Source organism: Vicia villosa, unplaced genomic scaffold, assembly GCF_029867415.1.
Source record: "Vicia villosa cultivar HV-30 ecotype Madison, WI unplaced genomic scaffold, Vvil1.0 ctg.001812F_1_1, whole genome shotgun sequence".
NCBI lineage: Eukaryota > Viridiplantae > Streptophyta > Magnoliopsida > Fabales > Fabaceae > Vicia > Vicia villosa.
Window position 1 is genome coordinate 25,910 of NW_026705738.1, and position 20,616 is coordinate 46,525.

The window sequence follows — 20,616 nt, forward strand, 5'->3', positions numbered from 1 at the left end:
GGTAGAACATCTTATTTTCTTATATTGTAGATAAATTTTATTATTTTCAATTATTATTAAATATTAATTATTTATTAATTGCTTAATCTATAGTATAAAAAAATTAGGTTTAAATGCAGTTTTGACTCCCAAATTTCTCAATTGTTTAATTTTGGTCCTTCATGTTTCAATTGTTTGATTTTGGTCCCAAATTTTCGAATTGTTTAATTTTAGCCCCCTAAGTTTCAATTGTTTGATTTTAACCCCTCAAGTTTGTCCCATTTTGTATTTGATAGTTCCCTAATGACATGTAGACTAAATTTCTATTTTTTTTTTATTTTCTTCTTTGCAATTCTATTTTTCTTCTCTTTTTAATAGTTAAACTTTGAATGTAATATTTTGAAAATCTTAAATATTTCATTCAACTTAGAATATACATACAAACATGCAATATCCCTTATAAAAAAACTTGAAATACTCTATGATTATTAGGATTGCTAGACTTTGAGACTTTATGCTTAACTATGAGGGAGTTATTGGCCAAAGAGTTTGTTATTTTAATTAGGTAATGGTCTATTTTATTTTGTCAAAATAATTTGTCATTACGCATAGATTGAATGAAATATTTAAGATTTTTTAAATATTATATTTAAAGTTTAATTATTACAAATAGAAGAAAAATAAAATTGTAAAGAAGAAAATTAAAAAAAATAAAAAAACAAGAGAATTTTAGTCCACGTGTTATTAGGGGACTATCTGTTAGCTGGAGATTTTGAATGATATGTATATTCTTCGAAGATTTAAGTTTCGAAAAAAGAATGACTTTGAATGGCTATTTTGGAGAATGTTATATATGATGAAGATTCTTAAAATCGAAGCTGAATCGAGATAGGCAGTCTTCGAAGCCTTGAGTGGTCTTCGAGATACAAAGAGTATTGAAACTTAAGGTATTTTGACACATTCTCACGAAAGTCACGTTGTCACGAATCGAATAAGGTTCGAGCGGGAAGGTTTGAAATTCGAAAAGTTCTGTTTGAATCAAGGAGGACAGATGGAGCCCCAGGGATTCGAAGCGCAGGCATGCAGGCAACGTGGCGTTTCGTTAGTGTAGGACCGTTACGGTCGAATTAGGTATAAATAAGGGTCTTAGTAGTAGGATTCAGGGTGTTCATTTTGTAAAAATTACTCACAAATCACTCAAGTATCAAGCGTTAGAGAAAGAGTTTTCGCTGAGAAATGTACGCGTAACACCAACACCTTATATATGTTTATCTTTCTATTTAAGATCGAAGTATCTTTAAATTCCTTTACTTTCTTGTCAAGTCTTTCCATATTCGCAATTTAAATTTCCTTTACATTCTTGTCGAAACTTATTTATGTTTATGGTCTAACCAGTTTATTTTGTTGCAACTTTACTTAGTTTTATTTCGTAGCCTATTCATAGATTTATACCATCTCATTATAAAAGAACTAAAAACCAAGAGAACATGAACCAAATTATCATAAAAGATAATTTTTCGACATGTGTCCTAGGATCAATCTAGTCGATCCTGCAAGTAACTAAAGTATATTCATAATTTGGAGGACTAGCGGTTGTTTACCGGAAATCACAGTAAACACTATCAAATATAACAGGGGACAAACTCTATAGGTTTAAATCAAGCCATTAGAATTTGGGGGCCAAAATTAAACTATTATAAAACTTAAAAGATCAAAATCAAACAATTGAAACATATGGAGCCAAAATTAAATAATTGAGAAATTTAGAAAACCAAAATTGCATTTAATTCAAAAAATTAATTATTCGAGAATTAACAAATTTACCATTTTTTCTTTGGCTGCCGCATCATTCATTTGGGTAAATTTTGTCTAATTGAACTAATCTCCAACCAACTAAACGCACTTTTGTCAATTTTGTCAATTGACTAACATTACTTTAATTTTACTTTTAGAACCGCTTCTTTTCAATAAAAAGAAACTGATATAGGACAAACTAGGATACAAAATTCACTTCACGCAATGTCAGTGTTCGGCAGTAAATAACCATTTTCAAAACCACTTTGGCATTCCGATAGCATTTCTTCTTACACTTCAAGTTTGTATGTTTAACTAATATTTACTTCAACTTAAACAAATACTAATTAAAAATTATGACTATTGTTGTCCAAATACAACCAAAAGTTAATGATAACAAAAGAGTAACATTAATGTCTTTTAACTTTTCTTAGAATGTCAATTTGCATATTTTTTTTTTTTATTTTTTTTTTTTTATGGGAAAATAATTTCATTACTAAGAAGAAACAACAGGGAAATCCAAACAAGGATACACCCCACACCAGGTTTTTGAACCTACTACAAAAGCATATCTAGCCAGGTTATGAGCTTGGGCATTACAGTCTCTACTATGGAACAAAAGAGAAGAAAAAATAAAACTACTTAAAAGAGCTCTAATGTCAATAATCAAAGGATCCAGAACAGCACTTCTTTGCACAGCATTCACATAGTCCACAACATACTTGGCATCAGACTTCACGACAACCTGCTTCAAATGTAACTCATTTGCTAAGGACAGACCCCACTTTATAGCCATGGCTTCCCCCACTGTAGCATCAACAAAAACATCTTCTTTCTTGCATGCTGCAATTGAGATAGCTTGGTGGCAATCTTTAATAATGCACCCCATAGTCAAGAAACCTTCAGAGGAGATGCTAGCATCAACATGGATAAAGTGGATACCCTCTTTACCAAAATCATGTCCGTCACCTTCCCTGGCCTCCCCCCTATTGCCAGCATTCCAACTATTAAACTCCATAACACAAGCTACAGCTTCCTCAGCAACCGCAACTGGAGATGCTTCTTTTTGTTGGTATAATTTAAGATTCCTACTCAGCCAGATTTTGTAGATAGCATAACATATGATTTGAGTACTGGACTGATCACCACATGAAAGCACATTTAACAGCCAATCTTTGTAATCTAAAATAGGAGGGATCCTGTAACTCAGAATAGAAGAGAAAAGCACTCCTCTAGCAAAGTCGCAGTCCATTAATAAGTGTCTCACAGATTCTACTTCTTGGCTACAAAGGGAGCATATAGGATCCAGATTGATACCTCTTTTCATTAAATTGATCTTCGTGGGCAGAATATCCTTAGCAGATCTCCACAAAAAGTTCCTAACTCTAGCATGCACTGGGGCCTTCCAAATGAGTTTCCAAAGCTTCTTGCAAGGTGGTGAGGATGGACCTGGCTTCTTTGACTCTCTAACCTGCATACAGAGATGGTGTGCAGATCTAACAGAATAGTCACCTTTTTTCTCAAAATGCCAAATTAATTTATCACATAGGGGACCTCTAGACAGTGGTATGCTAACAATTTGGCAGGCCTCCTCAACATCAAAAGCCTGGAAAATTAAGTCCCTCTTCCAAACCTTCAAATCTTCATCAATCAATTCAGCTACCATGCTGTCAGCACTAAGAATTCTTCTTTGAGATTTAACTTTGAAACCCGGGTTGGTTGGAATCCATCTATCATCATATATCTTCACCCTATTCCCATCTCCAATTCTCCACCTAGCTCCTTGATGAATAAGATCCTGGGAACTTAGAATACTCCTCCAAGCATAGCTTGGAGCATATCCGCTATTGCTTGAATCAACAGAAAACCTGGGGTAATATCTACCTTTCATGACTCTGCCCACTAACGAATCGTCACACTCCAACAACCTCCAGTACTGCTTCCCTAAGAGGCTTTTATTGAACTCACTGATGCCACGAAATCCCAGACCACCACTGCTTTTATCCCTGGCCATTCTGTCCCAACTCATCCAATGGACCTTCCGCTCCCCATTTCTTGATCCCCACCAGAATTTCGCCATCATAGATTCAATTTATTTACAGGTAGCTTCTGGCAATTTGTAGCAGCTCATGACATATGTTGGGATTGCCTGTGCAACAGCCTTAATTAAGACCTCCTTTCCAGCTCTTGACAAGAATTGTTCTTTCCACCCCTTTAATTTCTTCCAAACTCTTTCCACAACTAGTGAAAAAATCTCCTTTTTAGATCTTCCAAATATCACTGGAAGTCCCAGGTATCTAGTATGGCTCGGTACAGTCTTTACTCCCATCCTTTCCCGGATCATTGCTTTATCTTCTTCACGCACATTTTGACTGAAAGATACCTCCGATTTTTTCATATTTACCACTTGACCAGAAGACCTTTCATAAGATTTGAGGGTTGTCATAATTCTGTCAGCTTCATGGCAGTTAGCTCTAGTAAATAGCAGGCTGTCATCAGCAAAGAAGAGGTGTGTAATAACCGGGGCCTGTCTGGCAACTCTGATGCCATGGATCCTCTTCTCCCTTGCCTCCTTCCTTAGCAGACCTGAAAGAACATCAGCACAGATAATGAATAAGTAAGGTGAGAGCGGGTCTCCTTGACGAAGACCCCTCTCCGGTGTAAAAGTTCTACTAGGCTGCCCATTAATCAAAATCTTGTAGGACACAGTTGAAATGCATCTCTTTATCAAATTGACCAATGATGCTGGGAAACCCATCGAAGAGAGCACCTCCACCACAAACTGCCACTCCAGTCTATCATAGGCTTTGGACATATCCAACTTTAATGCCATCACACCCCTTTTCCCTTTCTTCTTTTTTTTCAACCAGTGGAAACACTCCATAGCTACCAGGGCGTTGTCAGTGATTAACCTCCCACTCACAAAGCCACTTTGCTCCTCATCTATAATATCAGGCAGAATCTTTTTTATACGATTTGCAATCGTCTTCGTCACTAACTTCATAGCCACATTGCATAAACTTATGGGTCTGAAATCCTTTGGAGATACTGGATTCTTACACTTTGGGATGAGAGCAATATGAGTACCATTAATGTCCCCCGGGTCTTTATTATTATTAAGGATATCTAAAACCAAAGTGCAAACATCCTGCCCCACAATATGCCAGAACTTTGGTAAAATAACGCTGGAAGGCCATCAGGTCCTGGGGCCTTAATAGGGCTCATTTGAAACAAAGCTTCCTTGACTTCCTTTTCAGTGAACTTCTCCTCACACCACCTGTAATGTTCCATCTGGACCTTTCCTCTCACCACTTCACATATGTCTGATATGTTCGTAGGGCTTGTAGATGTGAACAAATCAGAAAAATAATTGACCAAAAGTCTCTCAACATTTTCTTCCCCTCTCCACCAGAAGTTGGATTCGTCTTTTAATTTCTGAATTGAATTCGTTTTTCTTCTTTGCTCTGCCTTCTTGTGGAAAAATTTGGTGTTCTTGTCCCCCTGTTGAAGCCAGGTTGCTCTACTCTTTTGCCTCCATATTGTTTCTTCTGTTTGCAGCAGCCTGTTTCTTTGGATTTCAAGAGCCCTGTAAGTGTCAATAGCTTCCTCAGTAACATCCCAGTTTGATTTCTCCTCCAATTTAGCCTCAATTCTTCTCAATTCTCTTTTCACTTCACTAATTTTGTACTCCTTGAACTGATCTTCAATCCTCTGCATACCTGCTATCTTGGATACACCGTTTCCCGGTATACTGTGCCAGACCTCTCTCACTGCATTCTCACACTTCTTGTCCCTACTCCAAGCCTCCTCAAAACGAAACAAATGTTTCCTCTGTCTGCTGCTAAGGCCCAGATTCGCTTCCAAATCAATCCTTAGGACGACATGGTCCGATCCAAACCTCGGTAAGTGAATAACTTTTGTCGGAGAAAATCTATTAAGAAAATTTTGAGAAGCCATTGCCCTATCCAGCCGGCATTGAATGTTATCTCTTCCCTTTCTTCCATTAGTCCAGGTATAAGGGTGGCCATGGAATCCAAGGTCAGCTAAACCACACATTTCCATAGTCTGTCTACCTGATGAGAATTGAGCAATAGTTCTGGAATTTCCCCCCAGCTTTTCTTGTTCGCACAAAGTATCATTAAGGTCACCAAACACTAAAACACGTTCGCCTGCTTTTCTAACAATATCCTCAATCAGCTTCCAAGTATACTTCTTTTTGTTCTCCTCAGGATATCCATACACTCCTAGACAAAACCACTCCTTGTTATCCTCCACATCAACAATAGACCCTCCAATATGGTTTTCAGAAAAAGATTGGATGTTAAACTGTAAATCGTCCTTCCAAAAAAGAATTAATCCTCCAGCTCTCTCCCTTCCCTCTCCTCTACAATCCACACTGAAACACGACTGGTACCCACTCCTTCTTTTTATGTTAGCAGCTTCCTCTTTCTTAAGCCGAGATTCCATGAGGAACAGCACGTCGGGATTTTCTAACCGAATGAGCCTCAACAAGGCTCGAACTGCACGGGGATTCCCTAACCCCCTGCAGTTCCAACTCAGAATTTTCATTGATCTAGGCGGTGTTGGGCTTCCAACACCACCTCTGGTTTTGTTGTGTCAGCTGCAAGATGTTCTTCTGGTCCTTTCATCCTCTTCTCAATAGATCCATGGCCATCGATAGTGACATCGATAATCATGACATCTACCAGAGTTCTCTTTCCAGTCTCCATCTCCACCTTCTTTACTGTATCTTGGCTACTCTTTCTAGCACCTTGCTTCCGGGTCCACTTTTTCTTTTTAGCCGTGCCACCCTTAATCCCTTTCCCCGATCCTTGTCCTACATTTGAGATATCTACTGCCCCAAAAGACTCTGCCATAGCTTCTATCTCCAGCACATTTTTCTTTGGTGGGTCCACTTTTACAATTGGTAGCTCATCTTTCTCGCCTTCAATCAAAGTTGGCCCTGTATTCTTCTGATTTACTTCCCCTTCATCTACTTCCTTTTCCTTCCCTTTCTCCTCGCACCTACTCTGACCTGATGATAGATTGAATAAGCTCCTACTACAAGAACTCGATGTAGACTCCTTCTTTTTCTGGTCATCCTGCACCCTGGGTAATGGAGACGCACGCAGCCACATGCCAAAAGATAAGTCTTGTTCCTCCAAATTTTCGAAACCCTCCTCACTGAGATCCCCAACCTCCTCGCAGTCCTTCATTTGATGTCCAATTTTCCCACAGACAAAACAGAAAGTAGGCAGTCTTTCATACTTGAAATGAACTCTTAGATTTTTCTCCTTGAAGCGCACCACCGTTCCTCTTTTTAACGGTTTTTTAAGATCCATCTTCACTTTTAACCTTAGAAATCTTCCATTCCTATGAGCCTCCTTCTGATCCATTTCAACATATTCTCCAAGTATGCCTCCTAGTTTCTTTGCCATAGCTTCAGATCTGAGCATTAGAGGCAACTCATACACTCTGACCCAAAACGTTCCATAATGCATGTTCAGCTCCGATGGTTGCTCTTCACCCGATACTCTAGCCAACACCAGAAGATTTCTATCAAAGCTCCAGGGCCCGTTTCTTATGACTCCTTCTAAGTCTCGTTTGGTAGCGAAACGAAACAGAAAGAGATTTCTACTTAGCTGCTGAACTTCAACTGGATTTTTTAGCTTCCACGCTCCTATCATCGTATTTGTGAAAGCTCGTGTATTGAAGGGGTTATCTGTCCATAGCCTAGATGCCAAAGTTCTTTGAAACACTTCATCCTCACATGCTTCTTCCACCTCCACTGTGATCCCTTCTTCTTCTTCCCTTGAAAATTCAAAATCCTTCCATTTCTCCATTGTCTTAAGACTTCAGAAAAAACCCCCGATAAAGCTCAGGGACCAAAGACAAAAGGAACAACGAAACAAACTCGTAAGGACGAGAAAAGAAAACCAAAACAAGTTTGGAGAGATCAAAACCAGACAGATCTGGGAAAGGAAAGTAAAAACGGCGCTCTAAAACCCTAGTGAGAGTTAAGAGGAGAAAAGAACACGATAAGTTTTTCCTAGAGAGAAGTGGGAGCTTCTCTCTCTAAAAAAACACGTGGATACCGTCAATTTGCATATGTTAAAATATATCCTAAGTTTGAAATTTTTATTCCGTAGAAATAAGGATGGACGACAAAACTCTAAGTTGGGGAGAGTTTGTTAGGAGTGAATTAGTAGTATTTTCAGGTGTTAAATTAACTACCTTTTGACCTGAAGTTAAACATATCTTATGATTTTTAAGGATTTTATGGTTAGAATTGAACTCTAGAGGTTTGATACTAATTGTAGAGCGACTTGCATCACTTTGGGTGTTATTTGTGCAGATTTTAATGTTGAAAAGTAAAGACGAAGAAACACAAAGGCGTAGAGATTCTGGAGAAGAGAAATCACAAAGAAGAAGGATGAAGCAGAGACCGAGCCGCGGTGATAAGGGGCGAGACGCGCCATCACTTCTGACTTTGGCCCGCGCCTCGCCAATCCGTGTCGCGCCGCGGGAGCTGCATGAAAAGAAGTAAAGTTTTAAATAGCAGCCCTAATCCTCATAAGAGATATATCTTTGGTGAGCGAAAGTCAGAGAGCAATCCTATTCCAGAGCAGAAAACAACATCCGACGGAGAATTAAACATCAATTGAAGACATTCCCTTGATGAAGATGAATCCCTCTATGAAGTTTTGTGTGTTCTTCATATCTATGGAGAGCTAAACCCCATTGTGTTGAGTTTAAGGTAGTAGTTAACCTATGAAGATGCAATTACTTTGATTAATTCCTGTGAACAATTGTTTAAGTTTTATCATCAATAAAGAACCTTGCTTTTATTTTATATCATTGTTAAACTATCAATCGAGAGATAGGGTTTATACTTTTGCCCTAGGTTCTTATATTGACTTGTTGATTAATACTCAGAGATGAGATTTTAAAGAAGTTTTCATAAATCATTGTGGTTAATTCCCTTTCTCTTTATAGTTATTCTGAGAGATCGAATATCATATCGGTGGAGGTGTTTCTAAATTGATCATTAGACATAATATCAGTTTTGAGGATGAATGAAGATAATAACTTAGATAATGTTCACCTGTGAATTAATTGATCGTTGCATATGAGTAGGTTGATGAACCCTAGAACTCAACATATTCATCACCATTATTATTCGTTCTTTAAGCTTTTAGCCATTTAATTCTTATTCTGTTATTTGCAATTTGAGATTAAACAATCAAAACCAATACTTTTCACCACTCATTATAATTCGACTATAGAACGACAACAATATTAACTCAGTCTCTGTGGATATGATATTAGAAAATATTTACCCAAAATACTTTCAACAAATTGGCGCCGTTGCCGGGGACTGTGTCAATATTGCACGCATTGCAATAGCTTTTATTTTGAGTTTACTTTCATTAATCTGGTTGTTTCACGTGTTTGTTAGTTTTTGCAGATTTAGTGTATGCGCAGCAAAGTTTCCAGCGATCAACTTCTTTTGATCCCGAGATCCAAAGAACCGCTAGGAGATTGAACAGCAAAACACGAAGAAGAGCAAACATAGCAAAGGCCAGAGACAACGCAGCTGCGACTTCGTCACAATCTTTAGAAATAATTGACGAGTCGTCTGACGGACTTTACTTTCACGAACTATTTGAAGAAGAGCAAGAAGCCATCATACAACACACTGTTGTAAACATGGCCGCCACAGCTCCATGTGCAAATAGTCCTCGTCTCAATCCACAATTCGCGAGGACTGCCGCTAACGGGCGGACATCTGAACTGAAGATCGGTATTCTACAGTTCATCTGTGCAAGTCCTTTCGCCGGATTGGACCATGAAGACCCATACACTCATCTGACTCGATTCTATGAGTTAGCAGGTACTACAGGTGTAGCCCAAGCGGAGGAAGAGACTTTGTTCAAAAGGTTGTTCCCACATTCTTTGCTATCAAAGGCTAAAGATTGGTATCTAGATCAACCTGAAACAATTATGACTGATTGGAACACTCTGGAAGAAAAATTCTTGGAACGGTTTTACTCTCAAAACCGGTTCTTTGACGCAAAGACAGTAATTGCGGTATTCTCTCAAGGTAGTAACGAATCACTGAATGAAGCTTGGGAAAGATATAAAGCTATGCCGAGGAAATGCAAGGGACATGGATTTGCAGAAGTTGATCAAATTCACATGTTCCACAACGGTTTTACACCTACAAATAAGACACTGTTGGACGCCACAGTTGGTGGCTCACTAATATCCAAAACAACTGCTGAAGCAATTCAAATAATTGAGAGAATGGCCCTAAATGACCGACAGGGTAATCATGATCGAACTGTCAGAGATAAGAAACCTGGATTATTAGAGCTAACTAATAGTGATGCTCTGTTGGCTCAAAACAAATTGCTAACTTCACAAGTGGAGATTTTAACACAACAAATGTCTAAGCTTCCACAACAAATCAAAGAGCTGAATGGAGTCTCAAATTCCTACCAAGTTGCTAAGTGTGAGTTATGCAAAGGAGATCATCAAACCGGATTTTGCCCACCGGTCTTGGCAGAAGAAGTGAACTACATGAACAACAACCAAGGACAAAGGTAAAATCAGTACCCAAATCTTCTGCCGTATCAACAAAGTTATCCTCCAAGGCATAACAATCAAGGTTATCAACAAAGACCTAACAATCAAGGTTACCAACAGCAAACATTTCAACCTTACACTCAACCGCCACCACAACAACAAGGAGGACCGTCTAAGTTGGAAGAAACTATGACACAATTCATGCATATGTTAATGACAAACCAGAAAAACCAAGATGCAGCAATCAAAAATTTGGAAACTCAAGTGGGGCAGCTTGCATAACAAATTGCAGCTAATCAGTCGAATGCGACATTCTCCTCCAACACTCAAGAGAATCTGAAAGAACAGTGCAAAGCAGTGGTAACTAGGACTGGTCAGAAAGGTGGTGAGGAGGAAATTGAAGCAAATGGTACTGAGAAGGAAGATAATAATCGTGCTGTGGAAGATGAGGAGAATGAAATCATTGTAAGTGAGATGAATAAAGAGGAAAATAACAAGGCATCGCGGCGCGCTAATAAACAGGCGAGGCGCGCCAGTGACAAAACGACCAGCAATGTGATCCCCAGCCAACATCTCCCATATCCACATGCACTATCAAAGAAAGATCATGCTAGGCAGTATGCAAGGTTTATGGAAATTTTCAAGCAATTACAAATCAACATTCCATTCTCCGAAGCCATTGCCCAAATGCGAAAGTATGCAAAATTCATGAAGGATATCTTGACAAAGAAGAAGAGGCCAGAAGAGGAAGAAGTTGTTGTTCTCGATGTCCAGTGTAGCGTTATAGTATCCCGTCTCCCTCAAAAAGCAAGAGATCCAGGACGAGTTACACTACCATTCACCATTGGTAATCATCACATTGCGAATGGATTGATAGATTTAGGGTCAAGCATCAATCTAATTCCTCTATCAATAGTGAAGCGATTGGGAAACATTGAGATGAAGTCAACCAGAATGACCTTACAACTAGCAGATAAGTCCACCACTCTTCCCTACGGCGTTGCACAAGATATGTTAGTAAAGGTAGACAAATTCCTGTTTCTGGTAGACTTTGTTGTGATTGATATGGAAGAAGATAAAGAGTCACCAATTATTCTTGGAAGGCCATTCATGAAAACAGCCCGGATGATGATAGATATCGACGATGGTATTATGAAGCTAAGAGTCCAGGACGAAGAGGTATGCTTTAATCTCTTCGACGCCATGAAACAACCTAAGGATAAAAGCGATTGTTTCCGCCTAGATGTCATCGAAGAGGTAGCAATAGAGGTGGCCAGTGAGATCCATCTTTCTAATCCATTAGAAAGATCCCTTGTCGATTCATTTAATGTGCTGACTCAAGAGGAAGAAAAGGAAATCAAAGTATTTGTGAAGGAACTAGAAAAGGGAGGAAACATGAATGATAAGGATGGGAAAGTGGAAACATTAGACCCGCCAAAAGAAGTGAAGGAAACAAAGATGGAACTAAAGCTACTCCCAACTCATCTGAAATATGTTTTTTTTAGATAAGGAGGGAAAGAAACCAGTAGTTATTAGTTCAAAGTTGACTACGCAAGAAGAAGAAAGACTACTTCAAATCCTACAAAAGAATAAAGCTGCAATCAGATGGGTCTTGGCCGATTTAAAAGGTATAAGTCCAGCATATTGTATGCACAAAATCATGTTGGAAGAAGAATTCAAACTGGTAGCTCAACCGCAAAGAAGGTTAAATCCAACTATGAAAGAAGTAGTAAGAAAAGAAGTAGTCAAACTCTTGGATGCAGGAATGATTTACCCAATTTCAGATAGCGCATGGGTGAGTCCAGTACAAGTAGTACCGAAGAAAGGAGGAATGCCAGTCATCAGTAATGAGAAGAACAAACTAATACCAACAAGAACTGTCACTGGGTGGAGAATGTGCATTGACTATCGTAGACTCAATAAAGCCACGAGAAAAGATCACTTCCCTTTGCCCTTCATGGATCAAATGCTTGAAAGATTATCCAGACAAAACTATTACTGTTTCCTAGATGGATACCCCGGATACAACTAGATTGTGGTAAACCCAGAAGACCATGAGAAGACAACTTTCACACGTCCCTTTGGAATTTTCGCATATAGAAGAATGTCATTTGGATTATGTAATGCCCCAGCCACCTTTCAACGGTGTATGTAAGCAATCTTCTCCGACCTCATTGAGAAGAGTATTGAAGTATTCATGGATGATTTTTCGGTGTTCAGAAAATCCTTTGACATTTGTCTGGCTAATCTAGATGAAGCACTGGGAAGATGTATTGAGACCAACCTAATTCTAAATTGGGAGAAATGCCATTTCATGGTAACTGAAGGTATTGTGCTAGGGCATAAGTTATCTTCAAGAGGGCTTGAAGTGGACAAAGCTAAGGTGGAGGTAATCTCAAAACTTCCACCCCCTGTAAACATAAAAGGGGTAAGAAGCTTTTTGGGTCATGCGGGATTCTATCGAAGGTTCGTAAAGGATTTCTCGAAGATTGCCAAACCATTGAGTAACTTACTCAACAAAGGTACGTATTTTACTTCCGATGAATCATGTGTCCAAGCTTTTAATGAGTTAAAAGAAAGGCTAGTTACCGCACCTGTGATCGTGGCACCTGATTGGAAAAAACATTTTGAACTATTGTGTGATGCTAGCGATTATGCCATAGGCGCGGTACTAGGCCAAAGAAAGGAAAAATTATTTCACGTCATACACTATGCAAGCAAAGTTTTAAACGACGCTCAAGTCAATTATGCCACTACAGAAAAAGAGTTGCTAGCTATAGTGTATGTCCTTGAAAAATTCAGATCCTATCTCATTGGAACAAAGGTAGTGATTTACACAGACCATGCGACTATTAAATATCTGCTGACCAAACCGGATTCGAAACAAAGGCTCATTCGATGGGTTCTTCTTTTACAAGAATTTGACTTAGAAATCCGGGATAAAAAAGGTTCAGAAAATGTGGTAGCAGATCATTTATCCCGTCTAGTCAATGTAAATGTCACTCACCAAGAAGCAGAAATAAATGACGAATTCCCGGATGAACAACTTTTTCAAATCCAAGTGAGACCGTGGTTCGCCGATCTTGTAAACCATAAAGCAACCGGTATGGTACCAGAGGACTTTGATCGGCATCAGAAGAAAAATTTGTTATCCGATGCTAAATACTATGTGTGGGGCGACCCATATCTGTTCAAGATAGGTAAGGATGGCATACTCAGAAGGTGTGTGACTGAAGAGGAAGCCCAACAAATCCTTTGGCATTGTCACAATTCTCCGAGTGGTGGGCATTTTAATGGATGGAGAACAGCAACAAAAGTTCTCCAATCCGGTTTTTTCTGGCCAACTATTTTCAAAGACGCACACCACCATGCGATAAATTGTGATAAATGCCAAAGAGTTGGAGGGATAAGTAAAAGAGATGAGATGCCACTTAAAACCATGATCGAAGTTGAAGTTTTTTATTGTTGGGGGGTCGATTTCATTGGACCTTTTCTTCCCTCATTTACTAATGAATATATTTTAATTGTTGTGGATTATGTTTCCAAGTGGGTTGAAGATATTTCTACTCCAAAAGCGGATGCCAAAACGGTATTGAAATTTTTAAACCGTAACATCTTTACCCGGTTTGGCATGCCTCGAGTTATTATCAGCGATGGTGGATCCTATTTTGTTAATTAACAGGTTGGTAAAGCATTGGAGAAGTGCGGCATCAATCATAAGATTGCCTCACCTTATCACCCTCAGACCAACGGGCATGCGGAAATCTCTAACAGAGCAATAAAGAATATCCTAGAGAAGACAGTCTCGGTATCCAGGAAATATTGGTCCGCAAGGATTGTTAATGCTCGTTGGGCATACCGGACCGCATACAAAGCCCCCACTGGTGCATCGCCTTTTCAAATGGTTTATGGTAAGGCATGTCACTTACCTATAGAGATAGAGCACAAAGCTTTGTGGGCTCTATGTTTCTTTAATAGAGATGACAGCTTAGCATTTAAGAAAAGGAAAGAACAACTCCACGAGCTAGAAGAGTTCAGGTACTTAGCATATGAGTACAACAAAATATACAAGGAAAATATGAAAAGATGTCATGACAAGAAACTCAAAAAGAAAGAGTTTAAGGTTGGAGATCTTGTGCTTCTGTTCAATTCAAGGCTAAGACTTTTCCCAGGTAAACTGAAATCTAAGTGGTCAGGACCATTCATGGTCAAAGAAGCCAAACCATATGGCGCTATTGTCATTGAGGATAGCAAAACCAAAGAGAGTTTGACGGTCAATGGAGAAAGACCGAAAGTTTACCTTGGGGGAGAATTTGATAAGGAAGTGTGTATTCTTGTACTTCTGAGTACTTAAGAAAGCTGATCCTCGAGCTCAAACGACGTTAAACAAAGCGCTTGTTGGGAGGCAACCCAATGCAGTAAGTTTTTATTGTTTTCGCATTTTTTATTTTTAGTTTTATATATCATCAGGCCAGTGTGATTGAGCAGGTACAGAAGGCTACATAAAAACACAACACCGCGCCTCGGCAATCCATATCGCACCGCGACATATTGGCAGAAGCTCTCGCGCATCGCGGAAGATCTTCGTGCGCCGCAGTGATGTGAAAGTAGTTTTTATTTTAGAGACCTGTCCTCAGTTGCTTTGCTTACTGCGGTTGCGGAGCCCAACCCTTTTCCTTTGGGGGGGTGCAGGTGCTCGACCAAATGAGTTCTAGGAGCGACCAGAGGAGGATAGTGAGCTGTTATGTTTATGATAACTGTCGTGATGATTATTTTTTTTCTTGACAATCAATCTGCTTTTATTTTTGTTAGTTGTCCCCAGTTTAGAATTGTAGCAACCTGCCCTAAAAATTTAGACTTTTAGAGTCGCCACCTATTCTGAAGGGCGAATAGGAAACCCTACGCAGTATAGAGATCAGGGTAAGATACTATATTCAGGTCGAGGGAAGGTGTTAGGCACCCTCAACCCTTTCCTATGGCTTTGAATCTAAGGTCAACAGTGTTATGGCTAAGAGTATTAAGGTAAGGTTTATGCTTTCGAGGGTTAAATAACTAAGGGAAATGAGACGGGGAAAAATTGAGATTTTTGGGAAGGGGACTCGCCTTGTTGCCAAGTGCCTACGTACCTCCTTATGGAGGATCAGAGTCTACGTAGTTTGGGAACAGGGTTGTACGCCTTAGAATTAAAGTTTGAATAGTTTGAAGTTGTTTTGAAATGCGAATGTTCGAAGGTATTTTGAGTTACCTTATCGTAGTTATGAACATCGCAGTGTTTGAAAGGATGTAAATCCGTAGTTACGTGGTTTAGTGTATTTTGAGTGTTTTAGGATTTGGGCGTACAACCCTGATTTTTTTTAATTTGTTACCATTAGCTGCAATAATCAATAGATTTGATTACCATGGCTAACGGATTAAAGGGAGGATTGCTAACCACTATAATCGATAGATTGATTATCGCGAATAGCAAATGTGCGTATTTTAATTATCGTTACCCCTCATAATCGATAGATTCGATTACAAATAATAACAAATTTGGATGAAGGGAAAATGCTAATCATCGTAACCAATAGCTTTGGTTAAAACCATTTAGCAGAATAAATTATTTTAATTTATAGGATTTGATTAATTAAATTAATCGATTATTAATCATCGCGACCAATAAATTTAGTCGAAACGAATAATAATTTAAATCCTAATATTACTTTGGCCAAATGGGATTGGGTGAACCCTAATATCTTAATATATTTAGATTTTTATGGTTTTTATAATTAAAATTAATTAAATTAATTAGGTCGAATAATCGGAGAAAATATTTCTACTTAATTATAGCCTAATCCTAATTATATTAATATACATATACTAAAAAAATATATTAAGATGATTAAACACTTATACAAATAAAAATAAAAATATAAACAATATATTGAAAAAAATATAAAGAGAAACCTGGTTATAATCCTGTGTGCTGAAGCCTTGAAGTTCCATGGTATGCCTCCAATTTCTGGCGCGTTAGATCAGGCTTGCGTTGAGATCATGTGGTTGTAATTGAGGATGTATGGTGGACCAGACTGGGGCGCGCACATCAGATCCTGTGGAAACTAGAACTGGGTAAAAATACAAATAAAAAGGCCCCAAGCCATGGATCGAACCCGCTTCTGAGACCACCCAAGTCTTTACGCATGGCCTTTCTCCACTGAGCTACGCTTGTTTTTCTGTTTAAGTTTCGCGCCCATGTAATAATATAAGAAAATAAGTTCGAATTAAAACAAAAAGAAAATTCCCTCGCGCCCTTCGTCCTCCTCGTGAAATTCTGGAAAAAACAAATGCAAGCTTTTGGCAACAATTCTTCACCGTGGCCGTAGGTCTTTCTCTCTAAACCCTGCAAATTAACACCAATAAACACAAACGAATGATATAGATCGATTATACACGGCCCCACGAGTATAATGAACCCCTTAATTGGACGTGAAATCGCTGCTATCCGTTTGCCCCAATTTGAAGGTCCGAAAACCCTAACTATGGCAAAGCTCTCCACCTGCGCTCAAACTTCGATTGAATCAACCAGAAAGCATGAAAACAAGATTATAAACACTTATATGCAATCAGATTCGACGATACATGCATCTATGTGTAAATAAAAAAAACAAAAAAAGCTTGCAACCAACAATGGTGATGTTACGATTCCGATAGTTTCGAGAGGCTGCGAATTGTTGGGATCACTCAGAGTGCTTCAAGGAATTGTTTTATGCGTTTGGTTTGGCTCGAATCGATCAAAATCTTTGGCTGCTACCTCATTCTATTCCACGATTTTTTCTAGTTTGCACATGGTTCTTATGGCAGCAAAACCTTGTCCAAAAAAAATCCCCTAGTGCAGTTGTTTCTCAGTTTATATATATGATTGAATTAGGTCAAAGAAAATTCAATCATGACCTTTTTCAATTGGATATTCAAGATTTGATTTTATATGGATTCCAAACTTGCCATTTTTGTTCCTTAAACCATTCTTACGTTTCTTTCTTTTGGCCCCTTGGACAACAAATCTTCTTTCTCCTTTCTTTTATTTTTTTATTTTTTATTTTTTATTTATTTCATAGTAATAATTTTTGTATTTTACTTATTATTTTAAATAAGTGAAACAAATCAAATAATTATAATAATAATAAATATCAAAACATTTAAACTAATAATAATGACTCATAATACTAATAGTAACTAATAATAATAATTAATAACAATCATAGTTAACAATTAAAAAAAAATGATTAAATCAAATATTAAAATTAATAATCAAACAATAATAGTTAAAAATAATGAAAAATGATCAAACCAAAAATTAATAATCAGACCAAAAATCCTAAGGCATATGACCAATTGTGAAATAGACTAAAAAACCTCAAAAAACGGGATAGATGGCTGAGTTCAAACACCTTCTAATCTTAACCCTCATTTTAACTCAAGATATTCTATAAGAACGCAGGTTTGACAATAGGAATGTCAAACCCCATGATTCTTAATTTTGATCCTTGATGAATTAAAAGACATGAATTGACTGGGCAAATTTTGGGGTATGACAAGAATGAGTAGTTCCACAGCATAATGAAAAGCTCAAGCAAGACAATGATAGTACTAACAATGGAGCAACATGCATGAAAGTGGTAGTGAGTGGAAATTTTTTTGAAAAATGAATTTTTCCCTTTCTTTTTTCAATAAAAGAGACAAGGCAGGTATGACTTTTCGAATTTAAACTCTTAGTGTGTGCATGAAACGTAGGTTGTTAGTAAATACTAATAGAAGTTCTTTGTGGTACACAATTTTTGTTGGATCGGCTTAGCCTTAACCATTGTGAGGAAAACTTTCCATTGTTTACTATATGCAGGAGACCATCGATTACTTTGACATGTTTGTATTTTGCTAAACTGTTTGTCGCATCGTTTTGTGGAAATATGTGAAAAGGACTTAGGCACTTGTTTGAATCTGAGAGTTTCTTTGAGCCTATTCCATCTTAAAACTTATTTTTTTTCTGTGAGAGTGTGATCCTTTGCTAACCATTCTTTGAGACTGAGGTCAAGATAAATTTCATAATATGCACCAAGAAAAACATCTGGTGAGGTTTTGATCTCAATAAAAAGTTTTGTTTTGGACCGTCAACCATAAAATTTGGTGATGTGTTTTCTCTTTTACCTTTATAGAAAGTAGGGGAGCATTCATAGAATCTAGATACAGGTTGATCTCCAAGTTGGGGAGATTCATAATCAAAAGAAGAAGTAAGTACAGGTGGTGATTTGCAAAGAACAAAAGAACTTCGTAGCTTGAAAAAAAAACAAAAGAAAAACAACGTGTGAACTGGGAAAGTTGTTGAAAAATAAAAGTAACATCGAGCTACGAAGGAAAAGAGGAAGGGTGAGAAAGCTAATGGTATAAGAGAAAAAGGAATGAGTTGTGTGATTCGGATGCTTCCCTAGAATAGGAACAACCCTTGAACATCTTCTTTTCTTTGAACCTAAACCACATTACAACCCTATAAAGACCTTTCGATTCTCAGATTCCACAGGACTTGATGCTAACAATATGGTGAACGTATGATATGGATATTTGTTGATTTAATTGTTTGGATGAATGTTTAACCCCTCTTTTTTTTTCATCATACTTTTTGATGAGAGTGATTAGTGCTAATTCAAATGCGGTTGTGTAGTGTTTTGAGCTTCTGGAGGTAATTTCCTTTCAAAATATGTTTCATGTGTATGTTCTGAGTTTGCAGGGAGATGAAGAGTATATGAGTTGGTCACTGAATTGAACCATTTGAGAAACTTTTTGAAAAACCTGTTGCATGATTGTTGGTATGTATTGTTGTAATCACTGAGGTAAGTAATTTTGTTTAGGGACAAACAAAACTCTAAGTTGGGGAGAGTTTGTTAGAAGTGAATTAGTAGTATTTTCAGGTGTTAAATTAACTACCTTTTGACCTGAAGTTAAACATATCTTATGATTTTTAAGGATTTTATGGTTAGAATTGAACTCTAGAGGTTTGATACTAATTGTAGAGCGACTTGCATCACTTTGGGTGTTATTTGTGCAGATTTTAATGTTGAAAAGTAAAGACGAAGAAACACAAAGGCGTAGAGATTCTGGAGAAGAGAAATCACAAAGAAGAAGGATGAAGCAGAGGCCGAGCCGCGGTGATAAGGGGCGAGACGCGCCATCACTTCTGACTTTGGCCCGCGCCTCGCCAATCCGTGTCGCGCCGCGGGAGCTGCATGAAAAGAAGTAAAGTTTTAAATAGCAGCCCTAATCCTCATAAGAGATATATCTTTGGTGAGCGAAAGTCAGAGAGCAATCCTATTCCAGAGCAGAAAACAACATCCGACGGAGAATTTAACATCAATTGAAGACATTCCCTTGATGAAGATGAATCCCTCTATGAAGTTTTGTGTGTTCTTCATGTCTATGGAGAGCTAAACCCCATTGTGTTGAGTTTAAGGTAGTAGTTAACCTATGAAGATGCAATTACTTTGATTAATTCCTGTGAACAATTGTTTAAGTTTTATTATCAATAAAGAACCTTGCTTTTATTTTATATCATTGTTAAACTATCAATCGAGAGATAGGGTTTATACTTTTGCCCTAGGTTCTTATATTGACTTGTTGATTAATACTCAGAGATGAGATTTTGAAGAAGTTTTCATAAATCATTGTGGTTAATTCCCTTTATCTTTATAGTTATTCTAAGAGATCGAATATCATATTGGTGGAGGTGTTTCTAAATTGATCATTAGACATAATATCAGTTTTGAGGATGAATGAAGATAATAACTTAGATAATGTTCACCTGTGAATTAATTGATCGTTGCATATGAGTAGGTTGATGAACCCTAGAACTCAACATATTCATCACCATTGTTATTCGTTCTTTAAGCTTTTACCCATTTAATTCTTATTCTATTATTTGCAATTTGAGATTAAACAATCAAAACCAATACTTTTCACCACTCATTATAATTCGACTATAAAACGGCAGCAATATTAATTCAGTCTCTGTGGATACGATATTAGAAAATATTTACCCAAAATACTTTCAACATCTTCATCAAAATAAAGTTGTAGAAGACTTGTCTTCACATTTTAATCTTATCTTCTCAATTGCAATGCTTAATATATATATATATATATATATATATATATATATATATATATATATATATATATATATATATATATATATATATATATATATATGGGACAGGATCAAATGACACC

General features: G+C 37.6%; 1 protein-coding gene across 1 annotated transcript; it reads right to left on the bottom strand.

The window, feature by feature from the left end:
* Positions 1-6,338: 6,338 nt before the first annotated feature.
* LOC131636707 (uncharacterized) lies at positions 6,339-7,616 on the bottom strand. The gene has a single exon (XM_058907318.1). It carries the CDS (start codon positions 7,614-7,616, stop codon positions 6,339-6,341), a length of 1,278 nt encoding a protein of 425 aa, XP_058763301.1.
* Positions 7,617-20,616: the final 13,000 nt, after the last annotated feature.